The sequence below is a fragment of the Odontesthes bonariensis genome, chromosome 3 (assembly GCF_027942865.1).
Source record: "Odontesthes bonariensis isolate fOdoBon6 chromosome 3, fOdoBon6.hap1, whole genome shotgun sequence".
NCBI classification, from domain to species: Eukaryota; Metazoa; Chordata; class Actinopteri; order Atheriniformes; family Atherinopsidae; genus Odontesthes; species Odontesthes bonariensis.
Genome location: NC_134508.1, coordinates 10468670 through 10487139, shown reverse-complemented (window position 1 = coordinate 10487139; position 18470 = coordinate 10468670). Strand labels below are relative to the sequence as shown.

The 18470-nt window shown below is 43.5% G+C and overlaps 1 protein-coding gene across 10 annotated transcripts in view; it reads left to right on the top strand.

The window, feature by feature from the left end:
* Window positions 1–14222, top strand: part of chl1b (cell adhesion molecule L1-like b) — a 70871-nt gene extending 56649 nt beyond the window's left edge. For 9 of the 10 annotated variants that reach the window (XM_075460246.1, XM_075460244.1, XM_075460245.1 and 6 more), the window contains 7 exons: window positions 1324–1439; window positions 1655–1859; window positions 1982–2104; window positions 4675–4854; window positions 9619–9750; window positions 10788–10860; window positions 13488–14222. In XM_075460246.1, coding sequence (XP_075316361.1) covers window positions 1324–1439; window positions 1655–1859; window positions 1982–2104; window positions 4675–4854; window positions 9619–9750; window positions 10788–10860; window positions 13488–13692 — 1034 coding nt within the window. In that variant the 3' untranslated portion in view covers window positions 13693–14222. The other variant, XM_075460247.1, reaches the window with a different exon arrangement.
* The last annotated feature ends 4248 nt before the right edge of the window (window positions 14223–18470 follow it).

Here is an 18470-nt window from a genome sequence, read left to right as displayed (position 1 = left end):
ATCCAGAGAATATGACGGTGACGGTGTTGAACCTACTCATGTCCAATCATACTCGGTCGAGTGTGAGTCCAACCTATGTGAAATAATGAGTCATATAAATACGAAAAGTACCCGGAAATCGAGGCTCGGTCTGACGGATTTTATGCGGGAGCTCTGTTCCACTGAGCCCAGCGCTGATATACTTCACATGTGACTACCAATAAACACTTTATTTAACTTGAGATTCCTCCGGCTTGTTCTTGAGCTTCCAATGAAAGAATCGAGCTGACAGGCTACTTCTTTAGTTGTATCTGTGTACAATACCAAACTAAACAGTGGTTCAGTTCTCCTTTTATTTAAATAGATTTTAAAGTTCTGCTACTCGTCTACAAATCACAGAATGGTTTAGGTCCAGAATACATGAATGACATGCTGGTAGAGTATAAACCCAGTAGAGCTCTGAGATCTGCGGACTCAGGTCAGATAGTGGAGCCCAGAGTTCAAACTAGACACGGTGAAGCAGCTTTTAGCTTTTATGCTGCTCACAACTGGAACAAACTACCAGCAGAACTGAAATCAGCCCCAACTGTAAGCACTTTTAAATCCAGGTTAAAAACATTTCTCTTTCGGTGTGCTTATGGTTGAGTTTATATTTTTCTTTTGCCCCTCTTCTTTGATTGCTTTTGACTGTGTTTTAATTTTTATTCTATTTTTTTTCTCTTTAAATTGCTTGTTTTCATGCTGTTCTTTTAAATGCCTTGTCTTTATGTAAAGCACATTGAGTTGCCTGTGGGATGAAATGCGCTACATAAATAAAGATGCCTTGCCTTGCCTTTTGTTGCAGCTGTATGAACCAGGCTGTTGTCTAAAGTGGGGGGGTTTCACACCCATGTCTGTCTGAAAAGTCAGAAAAGCCCAGACCGGAGGAGTTTAGAGCTGCACTGTAGCATCTGTAGCTTCTCAAGACGTTTTCTGGCTTTGCTTTGTTCAGCTTTCTTTTGGACTTGTCCCCAGGAAGTCACCTCAGGTTATGACACTTCATAAATGTTGTGTGCTTACTCCAGCGTGGTGAAGTCTTTACCCCTTTGCTCCACTGTTGAGTCCTTCTACATCACTTGTGGTTGTTTGGTCCTCGGTAGAGTTCTTTCCGCATAGATGTTAGATGTGTAAACAGATGAACACTAAATGTAGTTAGTTTTAGTTTGTCCCGTTTTGGCCGATCATTTCTGTCGTGACTGAGTGAATCAAAGTTGTTTTCAGAATAATGACAGCAGTAAGGTAAGAACACTTTGCTTGACTTACTTGCGGCTTGTTGTTGATTCTAATGTGTGTTTGCCTTTCCAGTTCCCTCCGCTGCGCCTGATGATGTAGCCGTGGCGGTGATGAACAGTTCAGTGGTCAGGGTTAACTGGACACGAGTACACAGAGACAAGTTGCACGGACATCTGGGAGGCTACAGGGTAATACCTCAAAAACACAGCTTTGCTTTTAGACAGTTTAAAAGGAATGGCCCTGACCTTGCTCTGAGCGTTTGCTTCTCTCGCTCCGCCGGCTCGTTGTTTTCCCGCTCACATCACCAGAAAAACAACCCACGACTCATTCAGCATTCCCTCGCACATATGCATATGTATGACGTTCAAAAAGTTTTTGTCCGTGCGTCTCCTTACTTATTTAGGTAAACTGGTGGCGTCTGCGCAGTCTGGTGGACTCGAAGAAAAGCCACGGAGACAAACACACGCTGACGATCCCGGGGGATCGGAGCCACAGCACAGTACCGGGACTGACGCCCTTCTCCGAGTACAGCCTCATTGTCATGACCTTCAACGGGCGGGGCAACGGTCCAGGCAGCCATCCTGTCAACTTCAAAACCCCCGAGGGAGGTAGGATTGTGGAAAAACAGCATGGAGTGTATTGATTCACAACTACTGAAAAGAAAACCTAATAATAGTCAAGGAAACTGGGTTGCTGCTTATTGTGTGTATGTCTTTCTTTGCCCCTGCAGTCCCAGAGAAAAATCCAGTCTTCAGGGTCACAGAAGTACAGAGGCACTCTGTCTCTGTGGTCTGGGCCCCGCCGCTGGAGCCTAATGGGATTCTCACAGGGTACCTCCTGGAGTACCAGCTTAGTATGTATATATTGATTCTTAATCAATTCTTTAAATCCAGGTTAAAAACATTTCTTTTCTCATGTGTCTATGCATGAAATCTTCACGATATCTTTGAACTTATCTGGACTGTTGCTTGTTTTTAAATTCATTTAAATGATTTTATTTGTTTCTCTTTATATTCTTTTATGTATTTTTAATGCTTCTTACTCTCCCTGCTGCAATGCTTTTATTTTATGTGAAGCACTTTGAATTGTTTTGTACATGAAATGTGCTATACAACTAAATTTGATTTGATTTGAATTTCGACGCACTAACGATGCCACAAAGAGATCTTTTTTCCCCCTCTTTTTCTTTTCCGCTTGCGACAGTAATCACATATCAGAGTTCTTTGTCGTTTTTAACACACAGCATCTGTGTCCGCACAGCTTCGAGAGCATCTTGGGATAGAAAAGCTGTTACACTGGCCTGCTGGAGACGGATAGAAACTCTAATAAGGCTGAGGTCAGACTGTGAAGAAGGGAAAACCTGTCAGAGTGAACATGTCAGCCTGTGTGTCACGATCATGCGCTGTGCTGAGCAAGGCCGCCGTGTCACAGTCTGCTGGGGTGCAGTTTTACTGACCCCATCATGTCTGCCTCCCCACAGCTCGCAGTCCCCGTGGGATGTCATCACTGGACACCTCCCGTTCGTGCGCATGCTTTGCCGTGCCGCCCTTAAACAAAAGTCATAATAAAGATAATGAGTCACTTCAACTAACTTCTTAGTGCAGCATTTCCCGGCTAATTGAGTTTGATTCGGTGGCTGCACAAGAGGGATGAGTGTCACGCAGGATTTCAGGAGAGGACGTTTCCGGTGCGCCACAGCAATTAGGCTGATGGGCTCTTTGAAGTGCGACTCTTTTTCTTTTTTTTTTTCCCCCAAAGTCTCCTTGATGGAAGTCACATGCAAAATGTTGAAGATATTGCGGCCAGCTGTTCGTTTATCATTAACGACACCAACTACAGTGCAGCTGTTTAAGAGCTGCGCCCGTCCTCACAGCCCCGCATCTCTCAGCTTTCTGTGGACGTTCGCCTGGAACATGTTGTTTAACACGCTGAGCATGAAAGATTCACCACAGGCTAAAAACTGTTAAAGTAACCTGCTTTGATGTAAGACATTCTTTGTGTGTGTATCAAGTTGTTTCTGAAAACGATCAGCTTTCTTAGGTGCCCTACATGTCAGGGATACAGAACAGCAGATGTTACCATTGTAAGACTTTGTAGTAGTGATCAAAGTGGTGTACGATACTCATACAGATGCTCATATATGTTTTTCTCAGCTCCCTTTTTTAAATTAGCATCCTGGATGGTTATGCAGATTGATCGAGGCCCATTTCGAACACTCAAAGAACATTGTAGTTGTAGATCGTGCTGCACTGAATTGAAATGTTGGCCCAAGTAGGAGGTGAAAATGACCTTGGCTTCCATTCGTTCTGTTTCTTCTGTCGAGTTTTACTCAGATTTCAGTGTTGCTGAGTCTTGGTATGTTTCACGCTTCACATTGCCAACCGTATTTGGCCCACTAGGCCGAAGAATACTTGGAAATGCTGTTGTTTGTAGCGAGTATAAGAGCCAAAGTCTGCAGCCCTCAGCCAGTTCACTCTATAAGATGGTGTGCACAAGCTGTTTTTGGAAAAGGGAGAAAATAATACATCAGCATGGTGGAAACATAATGTTTGTGGTCTCTTCTCTGTAGTAATCTGGTTGGCATAATTTACCAAAAACTGTGTTCTTATCTCTTAAAACAAAACAAAACTAAAAACATAATTTCTACTTCGATGGGGAGGCGCCCAGGCTGAAGGAGAAGCACACCGATACATTCTTGTCATTGTTTCTGTCACCTCCTACCAGAGAGACGTAGCACCTCTCTCGCAGCAAAGGTCACCTCGGCCCCTGCTGTGTTTGTTTTTGTTCCACAGAACAGAAATGCCACCTCCTCTCCTACTGGGCTGAGTTATATAGTGAAAGATGAGATCTTATCGCAGCAAAGACGATAAGAAGACAGCAAGAACACGATGAATGTGCAGGACGTAACCTGCTTTTTAGTTTCATGCAAATGCATTTTTAAAGGGGCATTGCATCATAACAGGAAGTAATGTGCTGTCTTTTATAGAGCCTAAAAAGGGAAACGAGAAGAACGACATTATGAAATTGTTAAAATTGGCTTTGTTCTTAGACATTATGAATGAAATAGTCTCTGTACTTTTCCACGATGACCTAAAATGATCCAGGCATAGTGAGACAAAACAACAACAAGCAGGTGCAAGATTCACACACACACATTGTTTGGCTGATCCAGAGAATATGACATAGCATGTTGAACCTACTCATGTCCAATCATACTCGGTTGAGTGTGAGTCCAACCTATGTGAAATAATGAGGCTATAAATACAAAAGATACCCGGAAATCGAGGCTCAGTCTGACGGATTTGGTGACAGAAATGAAATGAACCTGACACGAAAGTCCAGCTGAGTTTTCTTTGCTGTGGGCTGAAAAGTGTTAATGTTTCCTTTCCTTTTTTTTGTTTTGTTTTCTAAAAAAAAAACAAGTCAACGACACGGAGGAAGTGGGGCCCGTGCAGACCGTAGACATCAGCAACCCGGACACCACCAAGTGGGTCCTGCGCGGCCTGGATCCTATGAGCAAATACAAGTTCTACCTGCGCTCTTGCACCTCAGTGGGCTGCGGGCCTGTCGTCAGCGAGGAGAGCACAACCATCCTGGAAACAAGTGAGTTACGGGAGGTCGAGAAAGCCAGCTAACCGTATAGCGTGCCCCTGGTTAGCTTGGCGGGTGTGTAGGTGGCCGAGTGTGCCGTTCGACGATGGACATTAAACCAGTGCAGTGTGAGAAAATCCTCGGCAGCAACGCTTTTCATATCTCTATGCAAGTCATTTTTGTGGCTAAACAATGTGATGTGGCTGCTGCAGAGGTTTTCATTTGTCACTGTCATGAAAGAACAAGCGCTTATTGATTGGACAGAGAGTGGGAACCAACGGAACAACCAGCAAAGGGAGAACAATGCTTCGAGCACGAAAGGAAGCTGGAGGTTTTGAGACTGAAAAGGAAACAAAGAGTTGGTGTGTCAGTAATTGTAATGAGCCGGCTTGTAGCATGTAATCTTTTCTTTTCAAACGCACAATGTACCTCAGCTGACTCAATTCAGTTTTATTTATATGGCGCCAAATCACAAGAAACGTCATCTGAAGACACTTCAATAATACAGTCCAGTCTCACCTCACTTTTTTTGACAGCGGTGTTCTGAGCAATTCGGCTACAAAGGAAAAACAGGAAGCTGGTTTCACTTAAGTGTCAGTAAATGGAGTGCGGTGACAGATACTAAGAGTATAAATAGGCGCATGGTATTTTTATTCAAATGTGCCCCCAAGAAATTTAGTATGCAGCAGCTGATGATGCAGCAATTACTGTGTTTACTAGAAGACTCCTCACAATCACTGAAAGATACTTAATTGGCTCTCTGGGCTGTTTATTTGTATGCTGAACAGCCAGTCTAAGTGATTACAGGGAGAATGACTGTTTCATCCCCCCCCCCCCCCCCCCCCATGTAGTGTTTTCATGTAGATTTTAGTAGAACCGTTAACATGTGTGCCGGAGAGAGATGTTTTTCTGAAAGCTGTTTGTGGTAACTCTAGTTTCACAGCTTGTTCTGTACACTTGCTTCTCTCTATGGTCCACTCATACGCCACTTAACCCTGCGTTGCTTTCAGATTCGGCTTTGATCATGCGGTGTGGGTTGTTACATTTTGTGTTTTGACTGTTTACGTCTGCTTGGTCATGCAATGCTTGTTCCCTTTGTCTTTTCTTTTCTTTCGTTTGTCCTGCAGCATCCATTCTGGCTTCCACTGTTGGTCCCAGTATGTCATATATGTTCATGCTGAAAGCAGCATGTCATACCAACGCGCTCCAACAAGCTGCTCTGATATACTTTTACTCATAGCACTACTTTTTTTGTGTACATGTGGTCCACGTTGGTATGACATGTTCCGTTACTGTTGATGATTTTTAGATAGTGGTTGCATGCCTTAGATTTAGTGCTGTGAACAGGTGTGTGTGTGTGTGTGTGTGTGTGTGTGTTAAAGGCCTGATTCTCAGACAGTTGGATGCATTTATTGAACATCTCTGAACACACAGCTCCTGCAGATAATTGAGCGTGTCTGCTGTTGGCTCTCGCCATCAGTAGAGAGCACTCGATGCCTCCTTTCATTAAAGAATGTCATCTTCCTCACAGAGAAAGTTTGTGGCTTCCTCTCTAATAGTGATGGTAATGAGTTACCTAATTATAAATTCATATTAATCTTGGCTCATTAGCAGCCGTAAACGAATGTTGACTTTCATCCCTTAAAACGACAGACTCTGAGCTACACGTTTAGCTCGAGCTGAGGTCATAAATGATGCTTTCAGAGCCAACATCCAACAGAAGCCTTTGTGCATGATTTGTTTAAAAGAGAGTTTATATCCTCTTAAATCCAATTAAAAACCGCTGCATCTCACCTGAAGTGCAAACGTGAAACGCAGTTTTTAGGCTGTAGTTGTGTAGTCACTAATTTTAGCTGAGAATAGCATGTGTGCTAACAATAGAGACGTAGCACCTGAGCTCTCACTCCAGTTGATAACCGCAAGACATGTCTTTGTTTTCCTTTTTTTTTTTTCCTTCAGGCAAATCAGCTTCCCCTTCTCCTCCAAGCACTCCAAAGTCTCAAGTGACCAAACCCACTCGTTCCACCATAGGTAGAGCCCCACAGAGCCCCGCTCTGACACAACTAGCACGAAACCACACAGGAAAAAACAAGAAAGAAAGAATAAAAGCAGAATGATGTGAATTCAAACACAAGCCACAGGAGTCGAAATCAAACGAATAACACCAAAAAAAAAGTTTGTTTTATTCTTTCCGGTAGCAAAGAGGTGAGCTGAACGTTAACAGCTGTATTTTACAGTTAGCTGGCTTTAATATCTTTGCTGTACCACGGGGAAATCTAGGATGCACGATCTATACCCCGATGCGGCAGTGTGGCTGCAGAGTGCAGTCACTTGAACAGGACAAATATGTCTAATTGTACGTGATTGATTTGCTGGGCCCCGGTCCCGCCTATACACAGCAGCGTATTGACCCAAGAGTCACCTGAGATTTCCATGTAATCTTCAATTGGGTAAACAGCAACACGGCTTGGGGACAAGATGTTGTCTGGGGGAGGGGGAGGGAGCAGCATCTTAACGGAGGGAAAGCGGTGAGGAGAAGCGTCCTTTCCGGGCCGTGTCGGGGCGGTGTGAGCTCATAGCGAGAGGGTGATATTTACGGGACACTGAGATAAGTGGAGGCCATTGAAAGCTCCTATCAGAATATTTCATGGCCTGCTTTTCCACAAAAAAACCCCCCTCGCTTTGAAGGGCCGTCTTCCAGGGCATCAGCGACCTCCCCCCCATCGCTCGAGCAGCTGCTTTGTGCAGGATTTAATAGCAGGCTGAGGAAAGAGGTGACAATACGCAGCAGCCGAGCTCTGGGATATTTTTAGTCTGGGAGCGTGTGCCAGTCGAAGTCATCACACAGTTTCGATGGGTGGAATTACGATGGTTGCAGACTAATCCATCAACATTAGCGAGGGAGTGTCAAAGGCAGTGGTTGGGATGGACAGCTCAGACGCAGGTGTCCTTGTGAACTAAATGATCACCTGAGCAAATAACGCTCCTGAGCTGGAGACGAAGGGGGAGATTTGCATGTTTGCCGCGCTGGAATGAAGTGGATCGTGCTTTGTTGACCAGCTTAGAATGCCGCTGTCCCACCACACGTTTCCCATTCTAATGATGCACATCACTCACAACACACGCTCTTATCATACTCCTATATTTCTATGTATAGAGATACAGGTATATCTACATACATATGAGGAACATTGTCTTAGGGAGGTCAAGCTCAAAACAAATCAAATTTAAGATTATTTTCAAAGGAAGTCATCCTAAAGTAAGATTCACAAAGCTCACTAATGATTTGAAAACATACTAGAAAAAGACGGTTATTGCTATTTTCAGGACCTGAGCTGAAACAGTGATTCAGCTGACCAAGTTTAAATGGGTAGAAAACAAATTGCATCTAATTACTTTTGGTTTGCCAAACATCGGCAGAGTCCACATTTTCAACTGTGAAAACACGGCGTGTTCATCACATTGGTTCGTGTTTGGGTTTAAAGCGAATGATCGGACGGAATGTGGCGACTTTTATCAAACTGTAGAGATAATAACCTCCAGAAGAAAAGGAAACATGGATGAAATGGGATTAAGAATATTACAATCAGGATGTTTTTACAGGTAATTGGAGTCATCATTGTAATTTAGGAGTATAGAAATAGTTTATCGTGCTGTTTTGTAACCAGGTTTAGTTGCATGAAATGTCCATCATTGTGTCCCCTAAGGTCTCAGACGAAAGATGTTTGGTTTTACATCCTCCACCTTTGGCTCCAGGGTCAATCTGCCGTCCCTTTCTGTCAATCCTAACAAAGAACACGCTGGCATACATCTTTGATCTCATAATGACACCCTTCAACGCCCCACATCTGCTTTTATCCACCTTGTCCTTTACTAACGGGACTAATGGTCTTCTTTGCCTTTCTCTGTTTGTCCTCACCCCGTCTCACTGCTCTCTGCCCCAGCGCTGTTGAACGTTAGCTTAGCTGTTAGCGACAGCTTTGCGAACATCAGCTGGATGTCTGACGGAGAGCCCGCGGAGTTTTTTTACGTTGCACTTAAGAAGAAACGTAAGCCCCTTTTTCTCAGTTTCTGGTTGTGGTAGAGCAGAACAGAGTGGAGTAGAGGAGCCGGTCAGGCATCTGTAGCCTTGTGTGTCGTGTCTTTTCTATCATTTCTGCATTAGACAACTAGTTATGTGTTTTCATGGGCACGAACACCCCCCCCCCCCCCCTGATCATCCACCCCCCCTCTGCACAGGTGAGGGTCACTGGAAGATATCAGAGGCCTTAAACACCTCTCAGACTTTCCACGTCATTGATGGGCTCGAACCTGCGACTGAGTACACTGTGCGCCTGATTCCTAACAGCTGGGTTGATCATTCTAGTTTATTTGAAGATCTTATCACGACTAGGTCGACAGGTGAGGAGGCAACCAACGAAAACAAGGTATCGAAAAGTAGAACTTAATAGCTGCCCTTGAAAAGAAAAGAAAAAGGTGTGTCTGGGAGTGTCCTTGAGCTGTGACTCAAGCCCCGCCGTGCGGTCCTTCACGGTGTCCCTAGGATTTGATTTAGCCCACCAAGAGGAATTACATTTGTTCAGCGTTCCTTGCTTGATTAATTAGACAAGCAGGATTAGCTGTTTAATATTAATATTGGACCGTTTCCATCCTCAGCTCGCCCTGCCACCTTCTGCCTGTGCGTCAGATAGACTTTGTCGATGTAAACATTCAATCAAGAGTTCCGAGGAAAAGGCCAAGGCGAGTCTCAAAGTCACGGGGTGTTGTTCTCCTCAGGTCAGGCCAGCATCCACGGAGGAATATCCACCCAGGGCTGGTTCATCGGCTTGATGTGTGCCATCGCTCTTCTCACACTCATCGTGCTGGTCGCTTGCTTTGTCAACAGAAATAAAGGAGGAAAATATTCCGGTAGGTGCTCACTTAAAAGCACACACACACACACACACACACACACACACACACCAGCCTGCATAAATACTAATTGCTGCTTGGAGCTTCATTTTATTTCCATTTTGTTGTTTGTTCTTTTGAAAGAAATGATCAATCACCCCAGAAGCCATTACAGGAGCGTGTAAGACTATGTTTATTTTCCGGGCCGCAAAATCATTTTAATGCAAATTTCGACATAAACGAGGCAGCTGTTTTGTTGGGAAAATGAGCGTTTCTGTTGTATGTCCAGCATTTGAATTTGGAATTATTTAAATTAGTATTTTCCTTCCAGCAAACAATCTAAACAAAGTGCAGCCCGCAGCGAGACAAAATGCAAATTGGGCGCACGAGGTGGCTGCGTGGGGAATGATGACATAACTTCTGTGGTATTACTCCTCTTATCGGGGAGGTGAGAGTCCTCATCGGCTGTATTAGTCACAGCTAATGGTTATTAGGCTGTCATCTAAGCTTTCATCATCATTTCCAACAACTTTCTCTTCTATTCTGTTGGGAATCTGTGTGTGAGACTCTCATTTATACACTTATTTATCTTAAAATTAACATTAATACTGTATAAAACATAAGGCAAGGCAAGTTTATTTGTATAGCACAATTCAACAACAAGTGCTTTACAGATACATTAAAACAGTAGAAATAAACAAAAAAGAAAGAAATAAGAACAATAGATAAAATCAGAAGTTAAAATGTGATTCAGTTTTGAAACTCAAGCTTCAGATTTGTAGCTTTATTCAAATGCAGCTGAAAATAGGTGTGTCTTCAACCTGGACTTAAATACACTGAGTGTTAAAGACAATAAAACAGGCCAAAGCTTCACGTTTACTCGGAAATCTGAAAATAAAAAAAAAACTGTGTTTCCAAAGGCCAACCTGCCAATCTGTCTTTTATTAATTGTGAGAAATGAGTTCCAGTCCTTCAGAGAGTTAACAGTGAAGCATCCTCACTGGCAGTTGTCTCTTGAGGAAATCACTGATCTCTTCTCTTTAATTTGTGAGCAGTAAAAGAAAAAGAAGACCTTCACCCAGACGTAGAGTCCCAGGGCATGAATGACGACACATTCTGTGAATACAGGTAAGCCTGAACACTTCTCCCCCTCAGCCCCTCACCCTTGGAGCGTTGTCGCTCCACCTCCCCTCAAGTGAGCATGTGAATTTCTCCTCCTGTTTTCTGTCTTCTCCTGACAGTAATTCTCTCTGCATTTCTCCTCTCACTGAAAAAGTCTTCCCAGAATCCACGAGGTTCGTGCGGAGTCTCGCACCTCTTCTGCTGAAGACATTTGATGGACTGAGTAACTGCATAGTATGTGATAAACAGCAGTAGCATCGGCAAGCTGTTTACACATCAACTTTGTCAGAGTGGTAGCTCTTAGCTGTCGGTGTTGTGTTGGTGTGTTGTGAAAACGTAGCCGCTCTGATGTTTCCTTTTCTGTGTGGATGGAGCTGAACTCGGGCTGCCCCGCAGGAAGCTAAAACCAATCACTGTAATTGAATGCACCTCATCTCCAGGGCAGTAACATCAGGGCACGTTTCATTAATGCTTTAGGGGTCCTATTCATAACAGGCTACCACAGGACGAGTCCCAGTGTAATTCTCCAATCAGTGGGATCTGCACAGCGCAGCAAACACCGTTGTGATGAAGCTCAAAGTGGCTCAGTGTGACAGCGTTTATATTTCGTCACTTTAGGAGCCAACTTTTTGTAAACATGTCCTTAAGTTTTTACTAACTACCAAGTTTTAAACTGGCAGTTTACTATGTTTGGAATCAGCTTTAAAAACCGCCGCTAACTCTTCAGGTTCAGTTAGATGAGAAGAGTTACGTTGCTCTCCTTCCTGTTGGGAAAAATTTGAGGCAGCTACCAACATTCTGTTAGCTTAGCTTAGCTTAGCACACCGTCTAGAGATGGGAAACCTGTGGGAAAGTCTGCTTCCTCACCACAACACCACATTTTGAATGTGGATTTTTGGTTTGGAATTAATATGATTGATTGAAAGATAATTAGTCTGTTTAGAAATGCTAACAGGTGCATTTTGTTTGCTAGAGACAAGAAAAGCTAGCTTTCCACTCAGACAAATGGTGTTTGAAAGAAAGCATGTGACCACTACAAGTTAAAAACAAAAACTATGGCTGTGTTCGAAACCACATACTACATACTTGCATATGGCATACTGATCGATCAGAAAGTATGCAGAGCGTTTACCCACAATGCATTTCACTCCTGCCCGAGCCAAAATCAGCCGGCCTGAAGCTGATTTCGCTTAAGCTCTAAACTCTGTAAATTTGAGCAACATTTGAAACATTTTCAGGCGAGAAAGTAGTCATTTAGATCCCCAACGTGTTGAAAACCTGACAAAATACCGGCTATTTACAATTTTGTTCCCACGAATTCGGCGCTACTAAAGTTAGCCGCAGTGAGCAACGCACTTCCGGTTATTTTCACAAAATAAAATACCCGTTGCCTTTTATCATAGGGAAAGCCATCACGATACAATTGATGCTTTTGTTTTGAAAATAGGAAGTGAACCTACCCTCGTAGCTAGCTTGAAACTGCCGCTTTGACAGGAAATGACGATCGGCGACGTCACGTTACGTTGCATCTTGGGTAGTTTGCGTATGAGTAGTAACCTCATGATGCATACCCAACATTTCGGCGAATCTAGTATGCATCCGGGAACTTAAAAAAAGTTAAAGTTAGTATGAGTAGTAGGAGAAGTATACGGTTTCGAACACAGCCCTGTCAAATTCACTTCAAATGTTTGTGCATTTGGCAGACACTTTTATTCAAAGTGACTTACAACTGAGGATATATCCTTGCAGCTAAAATCAAAGTTAACAATAAGCTACCTGAGGAAAAACACCAGTCAGGCTCTGTCAGAGGTGAAAGTGTAGAAATAGAGTGCAGGCATAGAGGGAAGTACAGAAAGAGAAAGGGAAGGACAGGGTAAGTGTTAGGGTAGGAGATGCTCTCTGATGACCTGGGTCTTCAAGAGTTTCTTGAAGATATTCAGGGACGCCCCTGTTCTCGTAGCGCTCGGTGGGTCATTCCACCATCGTGGAACGACACATGAAAAAAGTCTGGACCGTCTTGAGCGTGGTGTAGGCACTGCTCGACGGCAATCCTTTGACGACCGGAGTGACCGAGTCTTGACGTTACTTGTTTGTAGTGTTTTAGTTCAAGAAAAACTTTCATTATCCTATCAAATAAAATAAAAAAAATGGCTATAAATCACAGAAACACTGAGAGACTGTGGGACTGTTTGTGAATGTATTCAGATTCGCCTCAAAACGCTTTCACACCGCTTCCAAAAAAGTTGGGACGCTGCGTATAGTGCAGTGGCCCTTCATCTGAAAAGCTTCTCCTGGAATCCAATGACTTTAGTCCCTCAGTTACGATGCATTAGAGGACCACATGTGTAGGCTCACACTTAATGCGCCCCTCAGTATCTCATTTGTCTTCCAGTAGTCACTTTGTCAAACACATTGATGTGTGTATGCCGCAGCTATTCATTTTGTCTCAACAAGTGCGATCCGTGTGATTATTTCCCTTAAGTCAGCCAGAGGTAGAAGCTGATGTCAGTCAATGAAGCTCGCCGTACAGACAGCGATGGCTCGTGGCCGCACTCCCGTTCTCTTCACTAAGCGGCGGAGTGAAGCCATGGGTGAAATGAGACGATTCTAAATCCACTGTGCCTCTCTCACAGCGACAACGACGAGAAGCCTCTGAAAGGCAGCCAGCGCTCCCTGAGCAGGGAGATCAAAGCGGGGGACAGCGGCGACAGCCTGGTGGACTACGGCGACGAGGAAGGCCAGTTTAACGAAGACGGCTCGTTTATCGGCGAGTACGCAGGGCGAAAGGAGAAGAGGGCGTCCGCTGAGATCAAAGGCTCCGTTCAGACCCCGGCGTGAGGAGCAGAGCAGCCATCCGTCCTCCCGCGGACACCGATTCATTACACCCGCTGGAAGGAACACAAACAGGAGGAAACGGACGTTATCCGCACCCAGCACACGTTTGGTGTCAAACGTAGTGCGTCATTGCCAACCGCACACTGCCATACTCATTTTATAAAGCTCTGTTTTCCTCTGTTGCAACACAATGAGCATTACTAAATCCAGTGTATATATAGTGTATATTGTACGTGCTGAGTGTCTTTTGTTCTTTTTGTTTTTTTTTATAATAATTACACAAAATTTAGAGGACTTGTGTTGTTTTTTTTTTTTATCATTTTCTTTTCGCTTCGGCTGCACTACTGTTTGTATAAATGTTAGGAGAATGTCACATCCCGTGGTGCGCCATTGCCTCCGCAGCTCTGATGTCAGCGTGCGGCGGGTCACACACACGTTGGGCTACGTTGATGTTGTTCAACTGGAGCAAATATTACTGACCTTTTTATATTTGAAATCGACTCATTAAATGTGATGTAAGATGTGTATAAAAAGTTTGCTTATTAACTTTTTTTTTTTTTTTTACCTGACAAAATAACAAGGAACATCACACATCGTTCCGTGATCATAAGTATTGATCCTTGAGTCAAGCGTCTCCCTGTGATGTAGGAGGGAAACTGTAACACTTTGTTCATGAGCGTTTGGATCCAGCAGACAGCCCGAGCCACAAGGTTCAGACCTGGAACAAAGTTCGAAACATTTCACCCCTCGCAGGTTTACGATCAGTCAACGAAGGATCCTGTTTTTCCACAAAAGCTGTTCAGCTGAATCGGGCGAATCTGGGTTTTTGAGAAAAGATATTTGACAGCACGACGTGCTGCTGGTAGCTTCTGCTCCAGGTTTACAAGCAACCACCAGTTTAAAATATGGTTTCATGTTCAAAAAAATAAATGCAAGTGCAAAAAACTACAACCAGCAGCTCAGACACAATGCAGGGGTCAGCCAATTAAAACCGTCTAAACAAGGAAGAGATAGCAGAGAAGGACCTTAAACGCCTCACTAAGGTGCTGTGTCACGTGTTCCGTTTATCTGAACGGATGCGAGTCGGTCCAGCTGCATTGAGACGCATTCCATGAAGGTATGGAGTGTCATGTTGGAGTGTCACATTTCCAGCACTTTTAGTTTGAACTAAAAGTTTGAACGTGATCCTCAGAGATGCCAGTCAGGGCAGAGAGCCAGGTTAGCTGCTGGAGAATCCTGTCTAATATATAATATATTCTCTTTTTTATCTCATGCCTGACACAGAAGGGGACGTGTTTATTTCCTCCTTTCACGTGAAACAATATGTGACGCTCAGAATGTTAAAGGATACGCATGGAGACGCACCTAAAAAAAAAGAAAGAAAAGAACAATAAACATTAAAGCAGCGGAGGACGAGATGTTCCAATTTGTAAAGAAAAAGAAAATTCTGCTCCAAAAATATCCTACATTTCCCACAATGCAAGTGCATTTCCCGGTCAGATTTGACCTCCGCCCTCCCTGCTGAATGAACGCGCCGCCCTTACCCGTCACTGCGCTGCCATCCAACAAACGTTCATCCTGTTTTCAGCGTTAGCATCAGCAACACCATGAGAGAAACTGCAATGTTTTGTGAAGATTCAGCCATTGCATGTTATAAATGTTTTTTTTTTTTTTTTTGGATGTCATTAAATTGCTTTACTTTCCTACATCCTGGCCCTGCTCTGTCTTGTCTTACTCCACCATTGAAGTTCCCATCAGCACGGCAGATGATTTTGCTTATTTGCTTATATCTCCACTCGACGTTTAGATTTGAGCGGGAACGAAGCACCCAGGGAGATGAACAAAATGGAAGATTGTTCGACAAGCTAAACAAATGTCGCACCGAGGGGGGGCGAACCTCAGTCTTCGGTGGGCGTCTTGTTTAAAGCCCCCCCTCGCTGTTGGAGGGAAACGCGTAAAATGGAAGCAGCGGGGCGCAGACAGGCGCTGGATCAGGGAGCGCGAGCCGTAATCGTGTGTGACGGTTGGTGGTCAGGGAACGGAGAGATTTGGCGCTGAGGGGTCACACCTGGCTCATCACTGAGGCGGCTGTGCCGGCAGCACCCGGAAGCCTCAGACTTTTAGATGCTGGTAATGGACCCTCTGGCAGTCACACTGAGCTCAGCTCTGTGGCAGCAATGTCAACATCTGGATGTGGTTGTACGCACTCTTTCAATGCAGGGGAGGCCGCTCACAGAGCTTAAATGTGCTCCATAACAGTTACTGTTCTCTGGAGAGAAAAAGCTATAAAAAAAACACTGTGCAAGCAAAAAACTCCCAACTTTGGACAAGACTGAAGGAAATGTTGGGATGCGGGTCCATGCCAGTGAATCGATTAATATGTGGACTGCACTGAATATTCAGAATTCAGAACTGAATGATTTATTGTGCGGAGAGATGTTGCGAGACTAAATTCAGTTTTGGGAATGAGCGTGTTATCGTTATCATCATCAGAAGAAAAAGTACCACAGCAAGCTGTAGAAGTATGGGATGATCGCAGTGTCAGACAGCAATATGTAACAGAAAGGAAAGGAATTACTGAAATCAAACGGATAATGAGAAGTCACGAAGACGAATAAGAACAAGGTCAATAAATTCAGTATAATTCCTTCCAGGAAGTAAAAGATGGTAAAAGAGGGGGTTGTGCTGGATGGGCAGACAGAGTTTAGTTTGAACATACCAGTCCTGACTGATACACAATGCAAAAGGCACTTTTTAGAACTCTGATTTTCCATCTATTTCCACCCAAAGAGCATTCCACGTGTACACCCTGTGTACCCTGTTTTTTGCTCGCTATAACCATAACCACTCTTTGAATGAATAGAGAGTTCTCATCCAAACAGATATCAATTTTCAAGCCTTTTTAATAAAGTTGGCAGATGCATAATCCTCAAAGAAGTCAGTCTTGAATGTACTGATGACTCTTCTAAATAAAGTTCTGCATACATTTTTAGTTTTGGCATTCGGCTGGTTCGGTCACACGGCCTCTGCAACCCTAATTTTTACCTTTTCGCAACATTTCCAACCCTGAACTCTTCAAACAAACTCAAGTGACGCCTTAAATGCAGCAACCCTTATTTTCAAAAGCCGTTCCATAGAACTCACTTGGTAATGCGAGTCGGACCAGCATTCAGGTTCCTACAAGACTCTGTCTGCTCATTGTTGTTCTATTTACAGCCTTGTGGAATCAATAGAACCCTGGGTATGACGGAGGAGGAATGACGACGAGTCCCATTGTGCTGTTTGCACTGGTTGCACAGTTGGAATAAAGATGATGTATTTGGGTGAACACCAGTGTGGTGCCCCTGCAGCAGTTACAATAAAAGGTGAAAGGGTTGGCCTAAAACCTGAAAGCCATAAAGTAGATGTAGGAGCTATTTCTCTATTTCTAGTTAAGTTAGAAGTTAGATTTATTTTATATTATTTGCTTAGTTTTTTGTTGATAATTCGCACTTTTGTTTAATTTGAGATGTCTAGGATAAATTGGTTTGTAATGCATTTAATTAATTTTTTGTTTGGGAAATAGGCGTTTCACATCAATACTTGGGTTTTAGGGAGCTCTGGGCGCACTTGGGTGGTCACATGTTTTGTTTTTTTTACCAGTTACCAGTTGTCAGTTCGTCAATCAGTGGGTGAACAGGTGAGGCAAGCAGAAGCAAGTGCGGGAAGCAGAGCAGGAGAGGCAAGAAGGGATCCTGTAAAGCTTGTCATGTCCTGTTTTGCCTGCAAACTTGGAATAAACCCACGATGAACTACATTTTTGAACGTTTTTGAACCTCTCTGACTGCGTAAACCAGGAACCCACAGTGTGTCAAGTGACTATTTGAGTTACGTTTCATTTTAGTTTGGTAACCTTTAAGACAAAAGGTTTTTTTTGTTTTTTTATTATTATTTTCATAGACAAATAGTCACTACAGTAGAGTAGCATTTACCAGTCTATTACTGTTGGTCCTATAGCTTACATATACAGCCATGACCATCGTCTTTTACAATTGCAAAACATAAGAGCAAAGAGGAAAAAAAAAAAGCTGTATTGCATGTTCGCACTGCTAATGGAATTCACAGCAGGGAGTGGAGGCGAACCTCTCTATGGGCATCGCCATTTGTCGAGCGCTGAATAGACGAAAAAGAGAGGCACCGGCCTAAAGCACAAGGTGGACTTTTAAGAGCCTTTTTCCTCAAACAAAGCACTCCGACAGTGTTTCACCTAAATCGCAGTTATAAATAATACAAAACTCAAATGAACACCAGAATTGCCTGGAGGGTCTTGCAAAAAACAAGAAATTACTAGTTAGATTGAGAAAAGTCCACCTGCCATGTAAGTTTCCTCCCACGTCGCCAAAAGAAAAAAGAATCACTGTAAGGCAGAATCCCAAAAACAAAGAAAACATCGGATCAAATGATGATTTCACAGTGTGGGAGCGATAAAGCGGTTGCCTCCTGCCAAATGAGCTCATGTTCCTTGAGAAAAGTGTGGCACAAACGCTGTTTAATGCCCAACATCCTCAGATTGCGTGTATAACTGTCTCTGGGCAAGATACAGAAACCCACATTACGCCCCACACAGTCACTTTAGATAAAAGCTTTTATTAGATTGATAAACTATCCAAAGTAAATCAAGAGCATTCGCCTGTTGTGGTGAAATAAAAAAAAAAAAACTTAGCTCAGCTGTGAGTATCTATTCCATGATAGTCTGACATAGTCTGCAAAACTATTACTCAGCCAATAGTTTAGTTATCGTG